Here is a 23,730-nt window from a genome sequence, read left to right on the forward strand (position 1 = left end):
GTTAGGTCCAATAATTTCAATAGCCATTATTCCATTATCCCTATTAGTTCCATCTTCCATCTTCAATAGTCCTGTTAAGTCCAGTAATTTCAGTGTCCAATCTTCCATTATCAGTATTCCATAATAATCTTGCTGTTGTAGCCATAGTCATATAATAAGAGTCTGATGGGAATTTCCTCTATCCCAAATATTTTCTTGCCATCCATTCTGAATAAGTTGCTGAAATACTGTTGTAAAGTCATATCTGTGTTCTTCTTTTTTACAAAATGCACTGGCTCATCTCTTAAGAGTTTTTCCATTGTCACATGGCTGCAGTTAATTCCATAGATTTTCTCTATATCAAGCTCCATCACATCATTCCAGTCCAGAAGATTATCCAAGCCATTGATAACTTTATCTCTAATATCTTCATTAATTTCTTCAGAGATAACGTTAAATTCCAAACAGTAGATTTTATTTCTAAAATCCATAAACTCCAGATCTTTTTCCAATTCCACATTTGTTCCAATCTCCAGGGCTTGTATCTTCCCTTTATTTTTTCTTTTCTCATCTCTGATCTCATTCTCCTGTCTCACAGGATCCCCTATTTCTTTACACTCCTGCGTCATTTTGCTCAGTTCAATTTTCAGCTCCTTACTACCCTGTCGCAGGGTTTGTTTCGTTATCTCAATCTCATCCATTATTTTCTGAAACATAATTACTTCCAGATTCTCAGCCACTTTCTTGATTGCCATTTTTAAAACCACAAAAACAAAGCAAAACAAAAATAAAGAAGAACCACTTCTTATTTCAGCAACAATTGGGTTAATATTCCAGGCTTGATGACATCACAGTATAAACAGAGCAACCTGCCTTATCTCTCTATGTTCAAGAATGCAAAACAAATTTAGTTCCCAGCATCAAAACAGTTAGTGGCGTCGTGAAGAAGCAGATTCGTCAAAATAAAATAGACCAAAAAGAGAATAGTCCCAGACAATATAATATTCCTCGGAATAGAAATCAGGAATAGAAATCCCTCTTCTGTTTATTATCTTTAGAATGCACTTCCAGGACAGCTTTTTGCAACAGAAACAGAGATAAGCTGTTAATTTCGTGAATAACAGAGAAGAGCTATATCTCACCCAGAAGTTGTCCAAAGCCGATCAATCTGACAAATCTCCTTTTGCTGCAACAATTTAAACCAAGTAAAAAAAAATAATAGAAAGAAGGGTGCTTGCCTGTTAGTCCGTTCTCTCTTTAAAGAAAAGATAAACGTATCGCTTAAGCAGATAGAGCTTGTTAGGAAGTCCGTCCGGCATTGTTGGCTAGACCTTATCTCATAAATTAATGAAATCCAGTCCTCCCAACAAAAACAGGCTTTGAGGTGGATCTCTACGTTTCTCCCTGCCCGGGAGAAATTTCATCAGTCAAAAAAAAAAATGTTCTGACTGATTTATATCTGAATAAGCTTCTTTTGAGGCGGGAGCCCGTCCCAAAAGCAGGCACAAGCGAAGTCACCCTTCCCGGAAGTCGGTAGAAGAAACTTCTGAAATGCAAAGAACAGAAGGGGTCTCCATGTGGTGTTGCTGGATCTAGCTGCAGGAGGAAAAAGGCCCCAAAAGAATGTCTGTGGCAGGGCGGGCAGGGCGGGAGCGTGGGGAAGGAAAAAACCAGGGAGGGCTGGATGGGGCAGCCACACGGAGAGAAAGGGGCAAGAAAAGTAGGATCTTAATAGACTCTGGCTGTCCACTCAATTGCCACTTGGCCCCCTTTCAAAAAAGGCAGGCACCTCAGTCAATCTTGCTGTGCTGGTTCCTGAGAACAAAGGGACTGGGAGTCAACAAGTAAGAGTAATCTCTGGGGATTAAAAGAGACAAAGAGACTCAAGCCCCCCCGCCGAGCTCCCCCATTTTTTTGTTGGTGGAGGCAAGGAAAAAAACACCCCCCAGCAGAAAATATATTTTACACTCTGTTTTTGACATGTTTAGAGTGAGCTCCTTCTAGAAGGAAGGGTGGGATAGAAATTTAATAAAATTAATAAATAAAATAAAAAGACCCCACAAGTTACAAAGGGTGTAGAAAAGGGGGGAATCCTTATTTATTTAAAATACTAAGTCTAAATAAAAGTCAAGGAAGAGAGAGGAAGGGAGGGAAAAAACACAGTAGAAGATGTAGGAGCCATGACTGAAAGAGCCACCTTGGGCCAGACCAGGAAACAAAGTGGCCTCTACAAGCCAGCGAAGGCTGACTACTTCCTCACAGCTACAGTGTATTTCTGGTCCTTGAACATCAGATGGCAGGTTAACCAACATGATGGACTGGCATCCAGGGAAAATGACTAGTGGTTACAGGCTACCCAAACCCATGTTGCCTGGATCATAAGCTTATACTTATGCTGTAAACCGCCCAGAGAGCTTCGGCTATGGGACGGTATACAAGTGCAACAAATAAATAAATAAATAAATATACTTAAACACAACAGTTCCTATTACAGAGATAGATGGAAATGGTGAGACTGCCTTATATGTAGGGGGCAGGCACTAGGGAGCCAGCAGAGTTGCAGTGGAAGTTTAAATGCATTGGGGGGGGAGGGAGAGTTCAAATACACATTGGAGTTTGAATATTGCAAGTGTTGAAAAATGAATGAATGAAGTCTCAGACCATGGGTTGCAAACACGGTGCCTCAGAGGCCTCCAGGAGCCTGCAGGATCCCTTCCATCCCCCCAAGGCTTGAAAGAAGCTTTATAGCCAACAGAAGATTTTTTCAAACCTCCATGGAAAGACACAGTGTAATCCTTCCCTCCCTATCTGTGATCTATCACACGCACAGTAAAAAAAAAAAATGGCTCTCTGCACCTCAACTGAGACTTCAAAGGAGACTTCTACTGGCTACATAGAAGGTTTCTTTCAAGCCTAATTATGATGGAGAAGGGGTGATTTGGTGGTGGTGTAGCTGGGGAGAGAAGTATTACCCCTTTCCTACCCAACACTGACTTCCCCCACCCCTATTTCCTCTTCACCACTGCAATTGGGGTCAGAAAACAAAATCCTTGTATTGGCTCTAATGGATGGCTTCCCCCCCCCCAGTCTGATTGTTGGGGGCAGGGAGAAGAGGAGAAATCTTCCTGGAAATTGCAGCTGGAAAGGGAAGATTAACTTTTGCCTCCCCAGCTATACTCTCCAGGAAAACCCATTAGGCTTGAGAGAGAAAAAAAACAAAAACACTTTTTTCAAGTTGAGTTGCTGGTAGTTGTGATGGGGAGCAAGTGTACATGAGCATGGGCCCCAAAAGGTTGACAAGAGCTGTCTTAGACCAGTCAACTCCCTCACTTCTAAAAAGGGCAAGCATTTGTCCTGCTCAAAACCTCATTTTGACATATACTAATTTCAACACGAAGGGCATAAACCTAAACCTAAGTTACACAAATCACAAAGTTGCTCATAAACCTGGATAAAACACAGTAAACAAAATGCCTGGATAGAGACTGCTATGGTACTACACCTACACCCTTGTATTAATACTATGTGTATTTTTCCTTGCTGCCCAGGGAAACAAAATGTCATGAACATGGTCATTAAAAAGGGATGTTTGATTATAGAAAAAAACACCCCACAAGATGAAGGGAGGAGGTAAGTGTAACATTGAGATTTCTATCCCCAATGTAATTAATATTAATCAAGTATTTAACAGGATTTGCCCATATTAATTCATTGTTACTCTTGTCTCTCCCTAGTCAGTTATAGTTTGCAATGTATCTTTGAAGGGTGGGGACCTGTGTTTTGTTAGTGGTTCTTTTTATTCTGGAATTTGTGCAACACTTTTCTAACTTATATTACATCTGCCCACTGTGTAAAGAGACTGTAACCATATTGTAGCTGTACTTTATTGCGTTACTAGTATCTGTTTAGCACAGAGGTTCCCACACTGTGATCCACAGACAACCAGTAGTCCATGAGCTTCATTCAGGTGGCGTACAGCATGTCCATATTAAATATTCATATTGATTTTTAATTGTATTTTTCCACTGAATTTAAATTGTAATACAATATAAGAAATCAAAGAAGCAATAAAATGCAATTAAAAATCATGCTGCATCTAGCACAGTGCATTACAATTGCTCAAACAGGCAGAAAAATAATTCAGTGGTCTGCCTAAAACCATCAGCAATTTTTAAGTGATCCAGGGGCTGGGATTTTGGGAAACACTGTTACATCATTTTGTGCATATCTTATCTCATAGGAACAGTTGTAATCCTAAAAAGCATCGACCCTGAAATGCTGTGGTTCATCTTTAGATTTCTGTCCACTTCAACACCATTCTAAAAGCAGAACTGCATATAGTTAGACTACACAAAAATTGCAAGATCAACATGGGTTCCTCATTTTTGCACATTCAAATTTAGTCCAGAAAGAAGGGCTTCAACTTCACATCTCCTGCTGGTGACTCTTGGGTTTTTTTCCCTAGTGTGTGTACTTTTAACACTCGTTACATCAGAACAAAATTGCACACAACTGCTACTTCAATAGGGTCCTCATACTGAGCAGATTAATTCACACAAGGCTTCCAATAATTTAATATTCTTCATGTTTCTGCAAACAAACATAGAGCTGGGAGCTTATTTCTTTGTAGGGAATCACAGAGGAGCCCCCCTTTCCTTCTTCTGGATGCCAAGCATTCCCTCCAGTAGTAGACATAAGGAAGGATATTAGCTCTCTCCCCTATTTCTTCCAAGATTGGCATAAAGGGGAGCTCCTTTCTAGAAAAAGCAGAACCAAGATGGGGCTTAATGAAACTGGCCTAGCCCTGCAAGACTGTTGTACACTTTGAACAATTTAAAAGCGCTATATAAAATATGAACTATTATAATCCAAAATAGTAAGTGCATAGCCCTGTCTTCCATTTATTTATTTATTTAAGACATTTATACACTGATTAATAATTCGTGTTTTGAAGCAGTGTACATAAAAACAAGCCATACAGAAAATGAAAGAATAACATTTTTTAACATAAATCCAAATACTACCTTTAATGCCTGCTGGAACAAGAAGGCCTTAGTCATGCACCTGAAGTTCAACAAGGAGGGTGCCTGTTTAATCTCAGTTGGAAGGGAGTTTCACAGGCTTGGACCCACTATACTGAATGCAAGGCTGGTCCTAATAAAATTGTTTACGATGAAAATTGCGATTTTTTGTTGCCTGTGTTTTTTCACAATCAGTTCTCTTTCATGAAGGAACAAACCTGTGAGCATGCTGAAACGCAGAGTGGTTACAGAGGACAAAGGGAAGATAATAATCCAAATTAACATGCCTACCACTGTGACATTACATAAGAATATGTCCTATACACCTAGACGACTTTCTAAAAATAAAATATTTCAACCAGGCCTTTGCAACTCATTAGAACAGGTAATAGAGAATTTCTGTTCATTATCTTCTAGATGTTTCTCATTCTGAGCAATAATTACATGGTTTGGTTTAGAAAAGGCAACTATTTTAGACAGAGCAGAAAGGAAGGAAATTGGGGATTTGAAAAGTATATTACAGACAGGGGTGAGGAGGTGTCAGATCATGAGAACTGGAGCATGGCCTTCCTTACGGATGCTCATTGTTCATAGAAATAGGGACAACCACAAAGGAAGCCTGAAAACACAGTGTATGGCTCAGACGGGCATGGGTCTTATTAGCAGAGTGATATTCTCAAGAAGTTTGAGAGTGAAAAACAGTTCACAAAAGGTTACATTTAAATCCTGGCAGATGGCCATGACATGATGAGTATTACAACGTTGCTCTGTGTAGCAAATGTCAGAAAGCATGGCTTTATGTGCATTTCTTTCTGCTTCTTCCTTTGGTATACTGTATATCAGCCTGAAGTTTATATACTCATCATAAGAATAGAGTTAACGGGAGAGCTGGTTCTTTGCAAGATTTAGAACTGTTTTTTTAAAAAAAGTTAAATAGACAATGTTTCTCATCAGTGTTGACTGAGGTTGCAAGCCTTTTAAATTCTACCATTATAAAAACCATATAGTAATTCTAGTCCGTACTGAACAACGGGAGTGGGGAGCTGCATCTTGAAAAGAAAAATAAATTGAAATCTGCTTGGTTGAACTTGAACACCCAGCGCATACACACCTATATATGGCTATCATCTGTAAGAATTTTTCCAGCATATGGGATATTGCCAAGTCTGGGTTTTCTCTCACATACCTTTTAGGTTAGATATAAGCATCACTAATTTAAAAGAGTGTAAAAAGGGAAATTTAAAGCAGGGCTGTGGAGTCGGAGTCGTGAGCAATTTTGGGTGGAGTCGGAGTCAGTAGAAATGTACCGACTCTGACTCCTTCATAAATGGCAAATGTATATTAACTAGTAATAACAGATTTACTGTTGTAAAATGGTAGCACAAGGCATTTCATCACCACCACGTGAATCCAGAGCTTGGAAAAGTTACTTTTTTAAACTACAACTCCCATCAGCCCCAGGGATTGGGCTCATGGGAGTTGTAGTTCAAAATAGTAACTTTTCCAAGCTCTGGATCACGTGGTGGTGATGAAATGCCTTGTGCTACCATTTTAATACAGTAAATTTGTTATTACTAGTTAATATACATTTGCCATTTATGAAGGAGTCAGAGTCGGAGTAGGACAGTAGAAAAATAGAGGAGTCGGAGTCGAAGGTCTGGCGTACCAACTCCACAGCCCTGATTTAAAGGTCGTATGCAAGAAGTATCATGCAATTCTTTCACTGATTCATTGCATATACAAAAATTGACTACTGCTGTCTTTTGTAAGCTGTTTTACGGAGGGGGTGTCACAGCTGGGAAGGGTTTAACTCTTAAATCTGACTTTAAATCTGAAAAATTTTAATTATGTTTTACTGTGTATTGTATTCACATCCACTTGTATTTTAACCTGTTTTACTAAGCTGTACACCGCCCTGGGAGCTTATTGCTATAGGGCGGTCTAAAAATGTAATAAAATAAATAAATAAATAAATAAATAAATAAATAAATAAATAAAATGTGATTGCCCTTGCTTAACACACCACTCTTCTGTTGCAATTATGCTTGAAAGAATTCTATATTTTTTTTAAAAAATAAATTTATATCTACCCCTTCCTCCCAAAGGAGCCCAGGGTGGCAAACACACAACTGTACCCAACAGAAGTCTGATTTTGAGGACAATTGCCATGCAGACCAGGGAGTTTTCACTTAGGGAGGGATTGTCACATATGGGGGGGAAGTGTTAATCCTTTCCTTCCAAGCTGTACCCCCCAAAAAAACCCTGCCCCTCTTCTGCTGTACTAGACAGCACCATTCTCTAGGGAACAGCTAGAATCACCCATATACTATAATGCAGGTAATCACCAGCAGCAAATAACAAACAATGGAAAGATAACATATCAGTGATATAATAGCAGCGTCTCATCAAGGGATGGGATCTGCATTTCAGTGCCAGTTCAATTTTCACTCTGTTGAACTTCCTTCCAGTACCACTTTGTAGGGGATCAATGTTTGCTATCAGCAATAAATACTGATTTGGATTTTTTCTGCAAAACTATCAGTATTAATATCTATATTTTTAAACATTTCATTTTTTTCATAGATTTTTAAAAATATTGATATAGATATTTTTGAGGTGATTTTTTTTTTTATATAAAAAGTCCGCTTCAGATTCAGAAAACAGCTAGAAAAAAACGATCAAAAGCGAAATAGGAAATCTGGTGTCAAATTCAAATTTTGCAAAATTTGAGCACATCCTACTCTCAGCACTAATTCTTCACAAGGGATTTATAAAAGTCAGTGTTGATGGTGTGCCAAATTGCTAGCAACAAATCTTGGGGCAGTTTATCCAAGGAAATAAAGAAGGGAGACAGTCCTTGGAGAAGTTGAAATAATAAGTAAATCTAAAAGGCAGACCAAATGGTGTGTTTCTGCAACAAGGGGTGGGTGGAAGACCAGAACCACATCATTCCAAACAATTCTGCAGGTGTGATCTAATACCATCTTCAATGCTGCACAACTTATATCACAACTCAATTCATACATCTATTTATCAAGTTCCTTCACATTTCAAATGGTACTGTTTATCCAGTGTTCTTATACATCAGTTTCTTTTACTGGGAGGGTACGTGTTTAAAATATCACTCCATCAAGTGAAAAACTGAGGTAGAAATGCCTTACTAATAGAATGGGTTAGATGAATTAGTCTTCAGTCAATTTTAAAAGTAAACAAACAGCAACACCATACAAAATAAGGGTATTGCTATTTTAAGTGATTTAGCCTTCCAGTATTTTCAGTGTCATCTCTATGTGATAACATCTCAAGGAATTTCTAGGAGACAGAGTTAGTATTTCAGTACTTGCCATGTACTTTTAAAAATGGAAAATCTTATTCAGAGAGAAGTATGAGAAAGGTTGGCAATAAATAGTGACAAAATATCAGTAGCATTCTGTAGAGCACTAAGGGCTATAAAATAACGTGCATGGCATGCTGTGCAGTGCAAGCCTATACCTGTCTACTCATAAGTCCCACTAATTTTAATTGGCTTACTCATAGGTATGTCTGCACAGAAAATGAATTATTTTGTGCATCAAAAGGTATCACCCATTCCATTCATAGCATGCTTACAACTTACAAAATTATCAAGTAATATGGAAAATGATCCTATTCTTGCACAATACTGCATTTTAGAATAAATGGGCCCAATGCTATAGCCCTCTGATGGACTATTTACAAAATGAATAAGAGGCAGCAGATATAGTATGAGCTACTTGTCATATTTTGAAATTACACAGCGGAGATGAGGACATGGAATTGGACATGCTGGAGGGGGGCACAAAAACCTGAAGCTCATCAGCTCAGTACACAACTATAACCCTGCAGATGGAATCTTAATGGAAATGAGCTCTGAAAGACGAGTTTTGTAGCTTTTCTTCCTTTTCAAGGACAGTGAAGCCATCTGGTCAATGCTTTGAAAAGTTGTTGTGTACACCACACTATCCTCAAAAACCATCAGCAATCAGTTATGTTCACACTTTTGGTTCTCTCATATATCATAACACCATACATAAAGCATTCATCCAAGTATGAAGAATGCTGTCACATTCTAAATATCAAGAATGTTATAGCCAGGAGATAAAGGGTATCATGTGAGGTTCTGCTCTCACATACAGTAACAGGGTCTTGGAGGAAGGAGGTGTCCCACTGTAGTCTATCTAAAGAGCTATTCTGGAAACCTGGGACTTGGACGCATTTGACTTGACCAAATAAAATAAAAAGCTCAACATACCAGTCAAACACTGGACAAATGTTGTTAAATACAGTCAAAGCATTATTTATTTCCCTCCCTCCCAGCGGGAGCCCAGGGTGGCATCTAATACATTAATTGTATTAGATACACACACACTTAAATTAGTAACAGTACATATTCTAACTACAAAAGAGCTGTTACTTTGAAGTGATTAGCTTTTGATGAAATGACTTCTAATGACTTTTAATGAGGCCTAGGTAAGTATGAACAATTTACTGAACATTTGCTGTTGGGCTTTTATACTGGAACACCAGTTGGCCTATAATGCAGAAATAAAGCAAGCTAAAAGCAAGTATTAGAACAAATCAATTTTTAAAAGGCAGTTTTTAAAAGCTTCAACCTAGAAATATTGTTATTGTGTTCTTAAAATATTTGATCATATTTAGCCGGGATCAAACAGATGATCAAATTGACAATATTTGGATGGTCCACTGACTGGCATATCAACCCAGGAAAAACCCTCCAGAGTAGCATTTGATGAAGACTTTGTGAGATGCTGTACTGGAAAGGAAAATGGATACATATACCTGTAGAAGATACTGTACACAGAAGCACTTTAGACTCTCTGGAGCAGAGCCTTTCATTTAAACCAACTTGTGGGTGCAAATCACATTCTTGTAAAATAAAAGACTTTTTCCTGTGCAGAACACTATGTTGACAACATGTTTTTAAATGCAGTAATAAAAAATTGTTGAAGTTAATTATAGCTGATATACTGTACACATTAGAGAGTTCATTAGCTGCAAAACCACCACAATCACTTGCTCAATTGCTCTATTAAAGAAACCTTCCCTGGACCCGGATAATTTGAACAACTACAGACCGGTGGCAAATGTCCCCTTTTTGGGCAAGGTTTTGCAGTGGATGGTTGCTAGCCAACTCCAGGTGCTCTTGGATGAAACCGGTTATCTGGTTTTAGGCCCGGTTTTGGCACTGAAACAGCCTTTGTCACCCTGTATGATGACCTTTGTCGGAAGAGGGACAGGGGGAGTGTGACTTTGTTGATTCTCCTTGATCTCTCAGCGGCGTTTGATACCATTGACCATGGTATTCTTCTGGGGAGACTCATGGAGTTGGGAGTTGGGGGTACTGCTTGGCAGTGGTTCCGCTCCTACTTCGCGGATCGTCGCCAGAAGGTAGTGCTTGGGGAACATCACTCGACACCCTGGACTCTCCATTGTGGAGTCCCTCAGGGGTCGGTTTTGTCCCCCATGCTTTTTAACATTTACATGCAGCCTCTGGGTGCGGTCATCAGGAGTTTTGGAGTGCGTTGTCATCAGTATGCTGATGACACGCAACTCTATTTCTCCTTTTCATCTTCTTCAGTTGAGTCTGTTGATGTGCTGAACCGTTGCCTGACCGCGATAATGGACTGGATGAGAGCTAATAAACTGAGACTCAATCCAGACAAGACTGAGACACTGTTGGTGAATGCCTTCCCCGCTCAGATGGTGGATGTGCATCCTGTTCTGGATGGGGTTACACTTCCCCTGAAATAACAGGTCCGTAGTCTGGGGGTTCTTTTTGACCCTTCCTTGTCTCTTGAGGCTCAAGTGGCCTCGGTGGCACGGAATGCGTTTTACCATCTCCGTTTGGTAGCCCAACTACGCCCCTATCTGGATGGTGACGACCTCGCCTCAGTTGTCCATGCTCTGGTAACTTTGAGATTGGATTACTGTAATGCACTCTACATTGGGCTGCACTTGAAGACAGTTCGGAAGCTTCAGCTAGTGCAGAATGCGGCAGCTAGATTATTGACGAGGACCAGTCGGTCTTCGCATATAACTCCTGTTCTGGCTCGCCTGCACTGGCTACCTATTTGCTTCCGGGAGAGATTCGAGGTGTTGGTTATGACCTATAAAGCCTTACATGGCGTGGGACTGCAATACCTGGTGGAACGCCTCTCCCACTATGAACCTACCCATTCGCTTCGTTCGTCATCGAAGGCCCTCCTCCGGGTACCAACTCATTGTGAAGCCCGGAGGGTGGTTACTAGATCTAGGGCCTTTTCTGTGGTGGCCCCCGAGTTGTGGAATAGCCTCCCCGAAGAGGTACGCCTGGCGCCTACACTATTATCTTTTCGGCGCCAGGTAAAGACCTTTTTATGCTCCCAGGCATTTTAATCACTCTAATCTTTTTAGCTTTTTAATCTTGTATACTAAGTCTTTATTTTTATTTTCTGTTTAACTGTATTTGTTTTTATGTCATATATGTTTTTGTGATTTTATTATTGCCATATATGTATTTTACCCTATGCTGTTTACCGCCCTGAGAGCTATTTGCTAAGGGCGGTATATAAATGCAACCAAATAAATAAAATAAAATAAATAAATTGAAATGGATGCAAGAGTTTAATACAATGCAATTTTATTGTTACCAATGTTGCCTTTTAAGATTTCACTTCAGGTCTAATTAGCAATAAACAATGCAAAATCTAATTCTACATCAAAAATGACTTTCATCATAAGTACATATTTACAGTTTAGGAACTCATGGGTGAGGTCTTTCTAAAACCAGAGCAATAATAAGCTACAAGTATACAATACTTTTTTCTTTAATTAAAACAAAATGTTGTATTTTAACTGTTGGAAAGAAATCACTCCAAAAGCCACATACATCATAAATCCATTCTACACAAAGTCTTACAGGCTGGCAATAAATTAAGTCTGAAAGTCATCAGGAATTCTGAAAATTTGTTAAAAGTTATGTGCCAACCTAGCTGCATCCCTATTCACGTTTACCAACTGAGATTACCAGGGGTTGGGGGAAATATCAGCACAAACCACTTTCTGCTATTTAGAAACCCATGGCAATTGGGGAGTAGTTGATTACATTTCACAGCAAGTAGGAAAAATAAGGATTCTTTAAATTTAAGAACTGTTTTCAGGAAAAAAAAGTTTTTAAAAAGGCATACTAGAACAGTGAGCAAATACCCTGTCACTAATCAGCTACTAGAATGGCGACAGTGATGACAGAAGATATTTTGGCAATCTATATAAATTTCGGCTGACATGCCTCCAAGCAGCAGTCAGTTTCTTCCAGCTGTTTCTGAATCTGCAAGTGGTAGACTAAAGGCCACTCACAGCATGAATGCAGCTATTGTCACATTATCCATGACAGGGTTGGCACCAATTAACTGGCTAGAAAACAGTTTGTCTTACTTATAAATTATCTCACAGTGACTTAACTTAAGAACATAAGAACATAAGAAGAGCCTGCTGGATCAGGCCAGTGGCCCATCTAGTCCAGCATCCTGTTCTCACAGTGGCCAACCAGGTGCCTGGGGGAAGCCCGCAAGCAGGACCCGAGTGCAAGAACACTCTCCCCTCCTGAGGCTTCCGGCAACTGGTTTTCAGAAGCATGCTGCCTCTGACTAGGGTGGCAGAGCACAGCCATCAAAGTTTTCTCATGATGCTCTATATTTATGGGTAATGTCCCAGCTCAGTATAGGAAGGCAGATGTAGAAACAAGTAAAGTCTGGCCCTAAAGCACTTTACCCCTTCCTGTAGTCCCCAAACTGAGAACAACCATCCAAAGCATCAAGCACCAAAGTTCAGGGGTGAAGGGGAACTCTGAAATGTAACTACCAAAATCTACAAGAACTAAAAATAAAAGAAAAATGGTTAAATAGAAAAGTAACTTTTAGTCCCAGACTTCTCAGGGACAAACTACATGAGGGTAATGGAGATCCATTATCAATTTTCTTTAAATTTTATAAAATAGCAATCATAGTGAGCCCTGATCTGAACTGTAACAGTGGGAGAGGATGTTAACTCTTCCCCCAACACTATCTGCATAATAAAAATCCCACCTCTGCTTTATCCCATTAGTAAAATCTTATGTGTCCATCAGGAAAAATAAGGTGAGGAGAATAGTTAACCACTACTCCTGCTGCAATCCTGATCTGGATCACCCCTTGCCAACAGTCACTAGTTTAAAGGGGGGGGGGAGAGGCAGCAGACCTTAAAATGGATTTCTAGCATTGCGCCTAGTCTGGTTCTGGATAGTGTGGGCCTTCAAGATGACTGAGAGCCAGATGATAGAGTCCTTGCACTTACTCCTTCCTTCCTCTTCCTGTATTAGGAAAGGAAATCCTCATTATTTCATTTGACACATATTGCAAGAGAATGTTTTAGTTTTCAAAATATGGATTGTATTCAACATGGATTTACACTAAGGACCGTCCTGATCTTCTCCTCCCCCTGCACATCCCCTTAATCTGTCCTAGAAATTTCCCCAACCCTCTGGTGCAGATGTGGGGGCAGCATGGGATGCTCACGTGGGGAGGAGAGGGGGAATTCTTATCGCACTAGCACAAGTATTACGCTGAATGCCACCCTATCTTTATACCATATGGGTAAGTTGGAGCATCACCAGAGAAACTCAGTAAGGCTCTGACTCCTTATTATAAGATTCCAAAATGCTTTTTGTTTTTCATTTTGAAAGTCTACCTTTCATTCTTGAAGTGGAAGTGCAACCAACAAATATGGAGCATTCCCAGATACACCTTAGAGAAATTTAGAGATCTCTGTAGTACATACAAAGTAATCTTTCTGTTATTTCTTAATTTAACCTTCATCCAGTCTGTTTTTTTAAAAAAATCACACTTGCTTGCAAGTGGTAAATGGCTGAAATTTGAGGACATACTTGTGACAGATTGTGACAATGTCCTAGAAGGAAAACCCTCATGTGTAAATTACACAATAAAAGGCAGAAATTTGCCCCCAGGGCTTCTAGGGTATTTTTTGCCCCCCAGTGACTTTTTGTTTCCAGAAGGAAAATGGTAACTGGCTGAAATGTAGGGATATTGTGCAAGTTAAAATTTGTGACAATGTCCTAGGAGGACACCCCTATAGGTCTACTTATGTGTAAATTACACAATGAAAAGTGCACCTGGGGATCCAAATGGACCTCACAAATCAGGATGAAGGTTAAAGTATTTCTATCTTGTCCCACCCCCCTCAAATGGGTCCACAAAAGAGCAATTGACAAAATGGAAAAAAATATCCCACATGCAAGCACCTGTTTACTGATGTACTTGCTTTCCTCACAAAGAAGTTTTGACATTTGAAACAGCAGTGCAGAGGGGTTATTCACAAGTTAAGGTAAGAGGTAAGAGCCCCAACCTGCCATTGTTTCCAAGAGCTGACTATAACCTTCACATCTAGTAGATGTGCTCAGGAAGAAAACAGAAGCATTCCATTCTGCATTTTCATAGGTAAGCCTTTCATCCCCAACATTTTCACATGAAGGCAATTCACTGGGATGGGGGAGTGAAGATTAGAGGGTAATGTTTTTGCCTTTAGAGACCAGCTGTCTAAATCAGAAGATAACAGATTACAAGGAAGGTTTTCAGTAGTCCTGAGCTTTTGAAAAGTGAAATATAAAATTGATTAGATAAGAGCAATGTGTTTAAACCAGCATATCACCTAACAACTTAAGCCCTACTTGACACAGCAGGCTGAGGTATAAACTCGCCAATAATTCCTGTTCTTTGCACATGTGGATTGCAAATGCATAAAATAACATTCAGGATCTAAATGTCAGCTCAACTTTAAACTCTAAATTCTCGATACTACTGGCCCACAATTACAGAATATATTCTACAGTGAGTTTACTGCAATCTAACAAGCCTTGCCTGACTTCTGCAGTGTACATCTCAACAGCAAAATACAAATGGGAAGGAAGTTGATCCCCAAATCTGAAGAGAACTCTTTAAAAGTACAATCACCAACTGAACAAACCGCCAATGCTCCTTCATAGCTCAATATATGGTAGCATTTCTTAAGGACTGTTCAAATTGGTTTTGACCTGAGAAAACAGTATTCTTTTCTTATCTTCTTTTTTAAAGAAGCTGTTCTAGTTACCATTCCATCTGTGTCTGCCAATTTTATCACAGTTAAATTTGAATGATTACTATAGGCCAACTCTACTGCAACATGGATGCTCTGAGCCTACCTTTGCAGAAAAAAAGTCTGAAACTCTAGGTAAGCTAAACTGAAAAGTTTTGAGTAAAGCCTAGAGAGTTTAAAGTTGCAAATTAAAGCTAAATTGCAGAAAGTTAACATTTCAAGCTTAAATAGCCATTATCAGAATTTAATAAACCTTCCACTTCTACACATCTTTTCTAGGAACCAAATATTCTATTTGCCTACTACAGGAAGCAGGACAGAGCTAATAAAAGACATAAATTTAGAAGACTTCTGTGAAATTTCCTCTTCAGATGGACCACATGGCTGGACTATAAAGTCCTCAAAAGACAGAGCAAGGTAGCAGGGTCATGCAACAAGAATGCTGGGAATGTTTAAAAGAAGAAGGGACATGGATCCGTTTTTCAGATGATCTCGTGCCAACAATAAACCTTCATAGGTGAATAGGGTGAGTTAGAGGGGATTCTCATAATGAAAAGCCTGACTTGACAGAAATAAAAATAGAATGCACTGCCCGCTTAGTACAAAGGCTGGTGACATTGTGAGATGTCTACATTATGCCAGCAAGCAGGCTGCCTTGATAACGTATTAGACAGTGTGGAAGGAGGGAGGCTGGTTAGTCTTGGTACATGTAGACAACACAGTTCATAATTATTTTATAAAACAGGATTACAAGTGAAAGCAAATACTTCCACATGTAAAACAAAATAAATCTATGCAGTTTATTGCCTCTGAAAGCAACATTAGCCACTATCATATGTCACTTTTTTAAAAAATTAGACAAACGTAATGGGAGGACAGGTCTGTCAGCAAATATTAACCATAACAACTAAAATTATAGTATACCTCTAAATGGCAGGACCAAAGTAAGGAAAGCCTCTATCATGCCCTGCTTGTGAACTGCCCAGAGGTAACTAATTGGCCACAATCAGTGGCAGAATGCTGGATTATATGGAACTTTGGTCTCATGCAGCAAGGTAATCCCTAGACTTTTTCTTAACCATTTCTCAGAAAGGAAAGAGAGGTATATTTCCTGCAGACGTTTGGAGGCAATTTAAATCCACAGAAAACATGTGCCAAATAAATAGATTCCTTAATGCAACAGCAGAAACACATATCCATCTCACTCTCCAAACACATTAATGGCAAAGCAACTTGCTATAATCACCCGTCCAACACTAAAAAGATGTTTGTAATTTAAAGGTAGTGCAGCATTGCCACTGACAGCATGGTATCACTAAAGCCATTCATATATTTGCTTCATGTAGTTAAACCTATGAATAGCAAATGATACAGCATATTGTTCATCTACTTGTTTGATTAAAATTCATGGTACTACATTATTTTTTAGCAATCACAACATCCAATCAGTTAATCAAACTTCAAAGATAAACGGAAAGGACAGTTAGATGTCAAAATCATTTATCTTACCCGACAAGCAGATGTAGGTTAAATATTCACCCTGACCTCCAGTTGCCAGGAAAGGAATCTTTTTCTTCGTTCTCCTTTTTACTTGGACTGCTCCCAGCATTCTTTCATCATGTGGAACAAAAATCTCTTTGCTGATAGCAGATTTGGCACTCATTGTAGATCAGAGACGGAGGAGACAGGTGGTGCTCCTAAAATAAAATTTGTATCATATAATTTCTCCAAGACATTTAGCTTATATAATATACTGATTTCCCTTCCCCTTCAGTAAAACGTTCACACAAATACATATGCAGGATAAAAACGGAAAACAAAAAAAGAAGAGAAGTTTTCTGGTCAAGGATTAATCACTAACAGGACAGCAAGATCCTTGCCATGGCATGCTAGGAGCAACTATCAACAAGTTTATTCCTTCCCTCTCAGATTCCATTAGCTATCATGCGAAACCTGTAAGAGAAGAGGAAGAGACAACCTTTCCACTGGCTTGCTGTGATTAAGTAGCATCAGACACTATCCTCTCCCACAGCAGAAAACATCTGCAAATGGCAGGAAAGCAAGGGGGAGTGTAACACAGCATCTTCCACATGCCTGTTGTGAATCATAACATAAGAATGCTTGGATCAGACCAAAAACATATCTAACCAACCATCTATGCTGGTCACCGACTGTAACAATATACCATCCTTTTTCCCACAGTGACCAACAAGATTTATTCATTTTCTTGCATTTATATTCCACCTTTCTTCCATGATGAAAGGTGGTGCACATGTGGTTCTCCCATCCAAGCATTGATGAGATCCTGACCTTCTGAGCTTCAGCAAGGTGGTGGCCTCATATGCCTTCAGACTATCCCATGGCACCAGATGCCAATGGGAAGCCGATAAGCAGGACATGAAGGCAACAGTCTTCTCCTGCTGTTGTTTCCCTGCAGCTAGTATTCAGGGGCATGCTACCTCCAATCCTGGAGGCAGTATATAGTCATCATACCTAGTGGTGGCCACTGACAGCTTTCAGAATATGTGAGCACAAGCATATGCATACAAAGAAATACAGCTTTTTCAAACAATGCTCAGTTTAGCAAACTATATCAATACTGAAGTGCAAAAATTATTATTAAATATGGTCATAGTCTGCTTTTCATCCAGATACATACCAGGGTGAGGCACAATATATAAAGACCTCCATACAACAATAAAGTTCTAAACATCACATCCACAAATTGAGGTAGCTAAAAACAACCAACAGCAGCATGGGTTAAACAATCAAGGTTACAATATCTGTATTCTATTATCCAAACACACCTGCGATCACGATCACCATTTCACAGGTATCTGAATTTGGCATGCAACCACCTCATTAATTCACATGTAGCTGACAGCTTTACTGGCATCATTCATTATGCTGTTAGTGGGAGGTTCTCCCGACCGGATGGTGGATGTTCAACCTGTTCTGGACGGGGTTACACTCCCCCTGAAGGAGCAGGTTCGTAGTTTGGGAGTTCTTTTAGAACCTTCACTGTCACTTGAGGATCAAGTAGCCTCGGTGGCACGGAGTGCCTTTTACCAACTTCGTTTGGTGGCCCAACTTCGCCCCTATCTGGATAGGGATGACCTCGCTTCAGTTGTCCATGCTCTGGTAACCTCTAAACTAGATTACTGCAATGCGCTCTACATGGGGCTACCTTTGAAGATGGTTCGGAAACTGCAGCTCGTGCAAAATGCAGCGGCCAGATTGATAACGGGGACCAGGCAGTCCGAACATATAACACCGATTCTGGCCTGCTTGCATTGGCTGCCTATATGTTTCCGGGCCCGGTTCAAGGTGCTGGTTTTAACCTATAAAGCCTTATACGGCATGGGACCACGATACCTGATGGAACGCCTCTCCCGATATGAACCTACCCGTACACTACGCTCAGCATCGAAGACCCTCCTCCAGGTGCCTACTCAGAGGGAGGCTCGGAGGGTGGCAACAAGAAAGAGGGCCTTCTCAGTGGCAGCCCCTGAATTATGGAATAGTCTTCCTGATGAGGTACGCCTGGCGCCGACATTACTATCTTTTCGGTGCCAGGTTAAAACTTTCCTCTTTTCCCAGGCATTTTAGTATGTGTAAAAATGTTTATGTTTTAAATTTAAATTTTAAGCTTAAAAAAAAACTGTTTTAAATATGTGTTTCATTGTATTTTATGCTGATTGTTGTGAACCGCCCAGGGAGCTTCGGCTATGGGCGGTATATAAATTTAATAAAATGAAATGAATGAAATGAAATGAAATGAAATCATCATCATGTGCCCTATTCTAGCCAAAGTGATGCCTATAGAAGTAGACATCTGCAAATGTATTTGCTATTGCAGTGGTTCCCAAACTTTTCCCCCCATGGACCACTTAAAAGTTGCTGATGGTTTTGGCAGACCACTTAATGATTTTTTTTTCCTGTTGGAGCATTGTAATTATTTGTTTATAAATTGTTTGTTTGTTTGTTTATTAATATACGGTCACAGACCCATTCAAATAAAATAGTTAATAAAACATCAGAATAGTTAAGATACAGAAACATAAAAGTGCAACATAAAAGAAATAGCAGTTAAAAGAGAAGAATCCTCTTGAGACTCCTTTGGGCAGAGAAGAGGAACTTAGCCACTGACACTGTTGTTGACTTATTAAAATCAGCTAGGAAATATTTCAAAAACCAGACCAATGGCCTGCCAGGAAAGCTCCTCATAATTGGGCCAAGTAGTCTATTGCGATCCTCCCTATAAAAATTACATACAAAAAATACATGAATCAATGTTTCAGCTTCATCACCACAAGGCCACAGCCGGTCCGCATAAGGGGTACCTTGGTATCGCCCTTTCAAGAGAGAGGAAGTGAGACAATTAAGCCTGGCTCTGGAGAATACATGCTGATACTTAGGAATAGACAGATTCTCCAAATAGTTAGCGTGTTTGGGGAACAGGAAATTCAGACCAAGATGGGTAGGGGAGTACATTTTGCAAGCATTTGATACAGAAAGTTGAAAGTCGATATCCCTCATTCATTGGTCTAAAATGAATTTAGCAGTCCTAAAATTTTGTGTAAGGATAAAATCAAAAGAAAAATCTAATGAATGCAGTTTAACAATACAAAATTTAGACCAAGAACTTGTGTAAACGTCTTTCAAAAGACGATTTAAGTAGCCTAAACAAGGATCGCTGAAGACAACCTTAAGCCAATATCTAAAAGCAAAGGACAATGCAGCACATTCGATAGAAACAAGGCCGGCCTCGAGACGTAAGCCCACAGCTGTGACACACTTTGGCATTACAAATAGAGATCTCAGGAATTTTGAAAGGACACTTTCCACAGTTGGATTGGAGATGATCCATAGCACCTGGAGCAATTTGAGATCTCTGGAGGGAGATGGGGGAGTTTATTTATTTATTTATTTATTTATTAAATTTATATACCGCCCCATAGCCGAAGCTCTCTGGGCGGTTCACAACAGACAATCAATATACAATTAAAACCATATGTTAAACAACTTAAAATGAGTTCATTATACCAAAAATCAAAACATAATTAAACATAAAATAACTAAAAACCAAGTACACAGTACTAAGTGTTAAAATTGAATTAGTTAAAATTATTAGGATGTGACGATGTCAAGATGTCAGAAGTGCTACAATGTTAAATATTAAAAATATTAAAAAATTAACTATTAAAATACACATCTACCACAGGAGTTGGGACTCCTGAGAACATAAACCAAAATCCCTGTTCTAATGAGGATCAGCAAGACAGGACTCTTACGCAGGGAATCTCAGTCCCTAAAGAAATGATCTCTAAGAACTACTTGAGTTAATAATTAAAGAATTGGAACTAATTAAGAACTTTTTGTCAGAGTGTTATGATCTGTTAGTCATTATGGCTAAACTCTGTAAGAAAGATGATGGGCTGGCATACTCCAAAAGTAATGATACTAAGAACGACCTTGAGGGAAGTGGGAATTGTGTATGCGGTTGTCATTTAAAGGATATAGTATCTATAACTACAGTTAAGGCAAAGAAAGCGAGTTTAAAGAAAATTCCAGATAAAAAGTCTAAAAATATTACCATTGGTAGGAAGTTTATAAATATATTTGTGTACCACTATTTCATTAAAACATCAAAGCAGTTTACAAGTTAAAAACAAAGCAAAACAAAAACAACCATACAATAAAAACAGCTAGGTGCTGCATGATTTTAACTGTATATGTATTGCTTCTTTGATTTCTTATATTGTATTTTATTGTATTACAATTTAAATTCCATAGAATTCAAATTCCAATAAAATATAATTTATTGCAGACCACCTGAATGAAGCTTATGGACCACTAGTGGACCACAGACTACAGTTTGGGAACCTCTGCTCTACTGAAATAGGCACTCTGTGTACAAATGGGTGCTATGTCTTCACTAACAATCAGATTGTGAGCATGGATGTTGTCATTCCCCTATTTGGGTGAAGGGGAGGCACTGACTATCCAACGGAAGGAGGTAAACCCCAAGATGAAAAATAATTTATGGGGAAAAAAGTTAATGGTTGGGTGTTCTTTGTTTGTTTGCCCCCCCCTCCCAAATGAAGATTTCAAAAGAAGGTTCTCTTCCTCAGAGACAATAGTAACTTCTGGTTTTCAAAAGAGGAAAATGCTTTTCTTGAGGATGGAGGAATTTACTATATTGAAAACCTGGTGTCACTGTCATGTTCAAGGTAAAACAACTTTTCTCAAAACATGTCAGGTGCAAACATATCAATGTAGTTTTTCATGAACAATTTTCAGCACCTTTAGGTTAATCTCTCCTTTCTTTGTACTGGTGCTGCCCTCTTTTTTGCTGCTGTTGTTCTTGAGATATAATCCAGCCCCATCTTTCCCAGCTACTACTACAGGGAGATTTGGACTCAGGCTTTTCATGTGGCCAAGACAGGTCACCTATGCTGCCAAAGTTGACATCACCAGTTACAATGGATGGCTAGCCCATCACAGATACATCTATAAAGCAGTTTGTTCTATGCACAAGTATCTATGGATCACAATCACACAGTGTAGTTGTTGATTTGCATATTTTGCACTACATCGTGAAGTATGCATACTGGCTTTGTGCAGAGATGCCTGAAGAACTGTATAAGGCAAAAAAAATTTAAGAGATGGGAAATGCCTAATCCGGAGATTCATACTTCCATATTGACAACAAATGCTTTGTATCCTAGTTGAGGGAAAGGGGCTACACTTTAGAGGAACAGGTTAGTTCAGTGGTAGATATATACATACAAGGCTCCAGGTTCATTCATCTGTTATCTCAGGTCTTCCTAAAAAGACTGAGCAATTCTGTTATTCAGACTCACCGGTACTGTGACACATACCACTGGTCTCACTGACTGCCTTAGGATTTAGTATAATTGATTAGCTCCAGCTGTAAGCATCAACTATTAACACTTCTCTTTTAGATAAATCAACAAGATCTTTCCATTAAAAGACTTCTACAAAGGCTGTACCTTTGTGTCATGATCACTGTTAAGAGTTTGTAGAAATATTGTTGCACCTTAAAGATTAGCAAAAGTGATAGTCTTTTAAAGGGCTACAAGACTCTTTGTTGTTTTTACTGCCACAGACTAACACGGCTACTCTTCTGGAAATCATAGAAAGATCAGTTACTTCATCACGAACCTAGCTTGCCATACAATAGAGTAAATGAGAAGGAATAAAAATAATTCATTGCTGTTTGGTAACTTCAATGCTACAAAAAACTCACTTCTTGGCCAAAATTGCTTTGCTGTATCTTCACTTGTCCTGAAGCATGATGCAATTATGTCATACATTGATAATATCAACTGACATAACCCTTCCCATTTACAGAAACAAGCCACATCTGCATGTACTGGTTATTGTTCACTGACAAGCACATTTTTATGCATGATGGAAAGCTCCACTTCCAGAAGTATTTTAAAAGGTCAGTATTCTACAGCTTTCAGCTACACTGACTTTTGAATGATTTGTCATTGCTTAATATCTTTCCAGGAAATACCAGATGTGTGCATTTCAGTCGTGCCTTTCTTCATGCAATGCCAAGTGCTATGACTACACGACAACTGTATTACGTGAACATCCAACTATCCTAAGCTCTCTGAACTACAGCCATTTAAGCTGAGGACATGGTCACAAGCATTTGCTGCTTTAAGTACGAATGGGATCAGTGATGCCAAAACATTAGTAAGATTTTCTTTTTTTTTTATATTGCTGCAAAGTCATATCTCTGTTCTTTTTTACAAAATGCACTGGCTCATCTCTTAAGAGTTTCTCCACTGTCACATATCTGTAGCCAACTCCATAGATTTTTTCTATGTCAAGCTCCATCACATCATTCCAGTCCAGAAAATTATCCAAGACATTGATAACATTTAAAGTGTTTAAAGTGTTTAAAACAACAATTAATTAACAGAGGATATCCTTCTTCAGTAGTAGAACAAAACTTACAAAAAGCAATACACAAAAAACGATCTGATGTGTTGCAGAAAACTATAAGAACACCAATTTCTAGAATGCATTGTAATCTAACATACAACCATATAACAAACAAAATACAAAATAGTACAAAGAATAATTGGCACATAGTGCAACATGTTCCAGGCTGTCAACATTTACCTCTTTTTTCACATAAAAGAACCAGAAATTTGAAAGATATTTTGATTAGGAGTCATTTTAGAGAACATACTCCTTCTTCTGTTCATATTTTTCCAAATATCAATCCACCAGTGGGTCATCACCCTTGTGGCCATTGCACAATGTGTAAACACACCTCAAAAACCTTTTATTTTATTAATCCTATTGATCAGAAAAAATACACATTATATCATTTTTCAAACTGTAATACTGATCATGTGATTTATGCGATTCAATGTGGTTGTCTGAAATTGTATGTGGGACAAACTTCCAGGAAAATAAAAATACGCATTGGGGAACATTTAAGTAATATCAAGAACAAAAGAACAGGGGCACCAATGGTGTCACATTGTCTTCATTGTTCTCATTATGTCAGCACAGGGTTAAAATTTTGGGTTTTGCAAAA

At 39.0% G+C, this 23,730-nt stretch overlaps 1 protein-coding gene across 6 annotated transcripts in view; it reads right to left on the reverse strand.

Annotated features, from left to right (window-relative positions):
• STXBP6 (syntaxin binding protein 6) overlaps positions 1–23,730 on the reverse strand; it is a 205,574-nt gene that overhangs the window by 134,314 nt on the left and 47,530 nt on the right. For 5 of the 6 annotated variants that reach the window (XM_061611534.1, XM_061611533.1, XM_061611530.1 and 2 more), the window contains exon 2: positions 16,653–16,840. In XM_061611534.1, the coding sequence (XP_061467518.1) occupies positions 16,653–16,806 (154 nt within the window). In that variant the 5' untranslated portion in view covers positions 16,807–16,840. Of the gene's footprint in view, positions 1–16,652; positions 16,841–23,730 lie in introns of those variants that run through there. The other variant, XM_061611528.1, reaches the window with a different exon arrangement.

Source organism: Rhineura floridana, chromosome 2, assembly GCF_030035675.1.
Source record: "Rhineura floridana isolate rRhiFlo1 chromosome 2, rRhiFlo1.hap2, whole genome shotgun sequence".
Taxonomy (NCBI): Eukaryota; Metazoa; Chordata; class Lepidosauria; order Squamata; family Rhineuridae; genus Rhineura; species Rhineura floridana.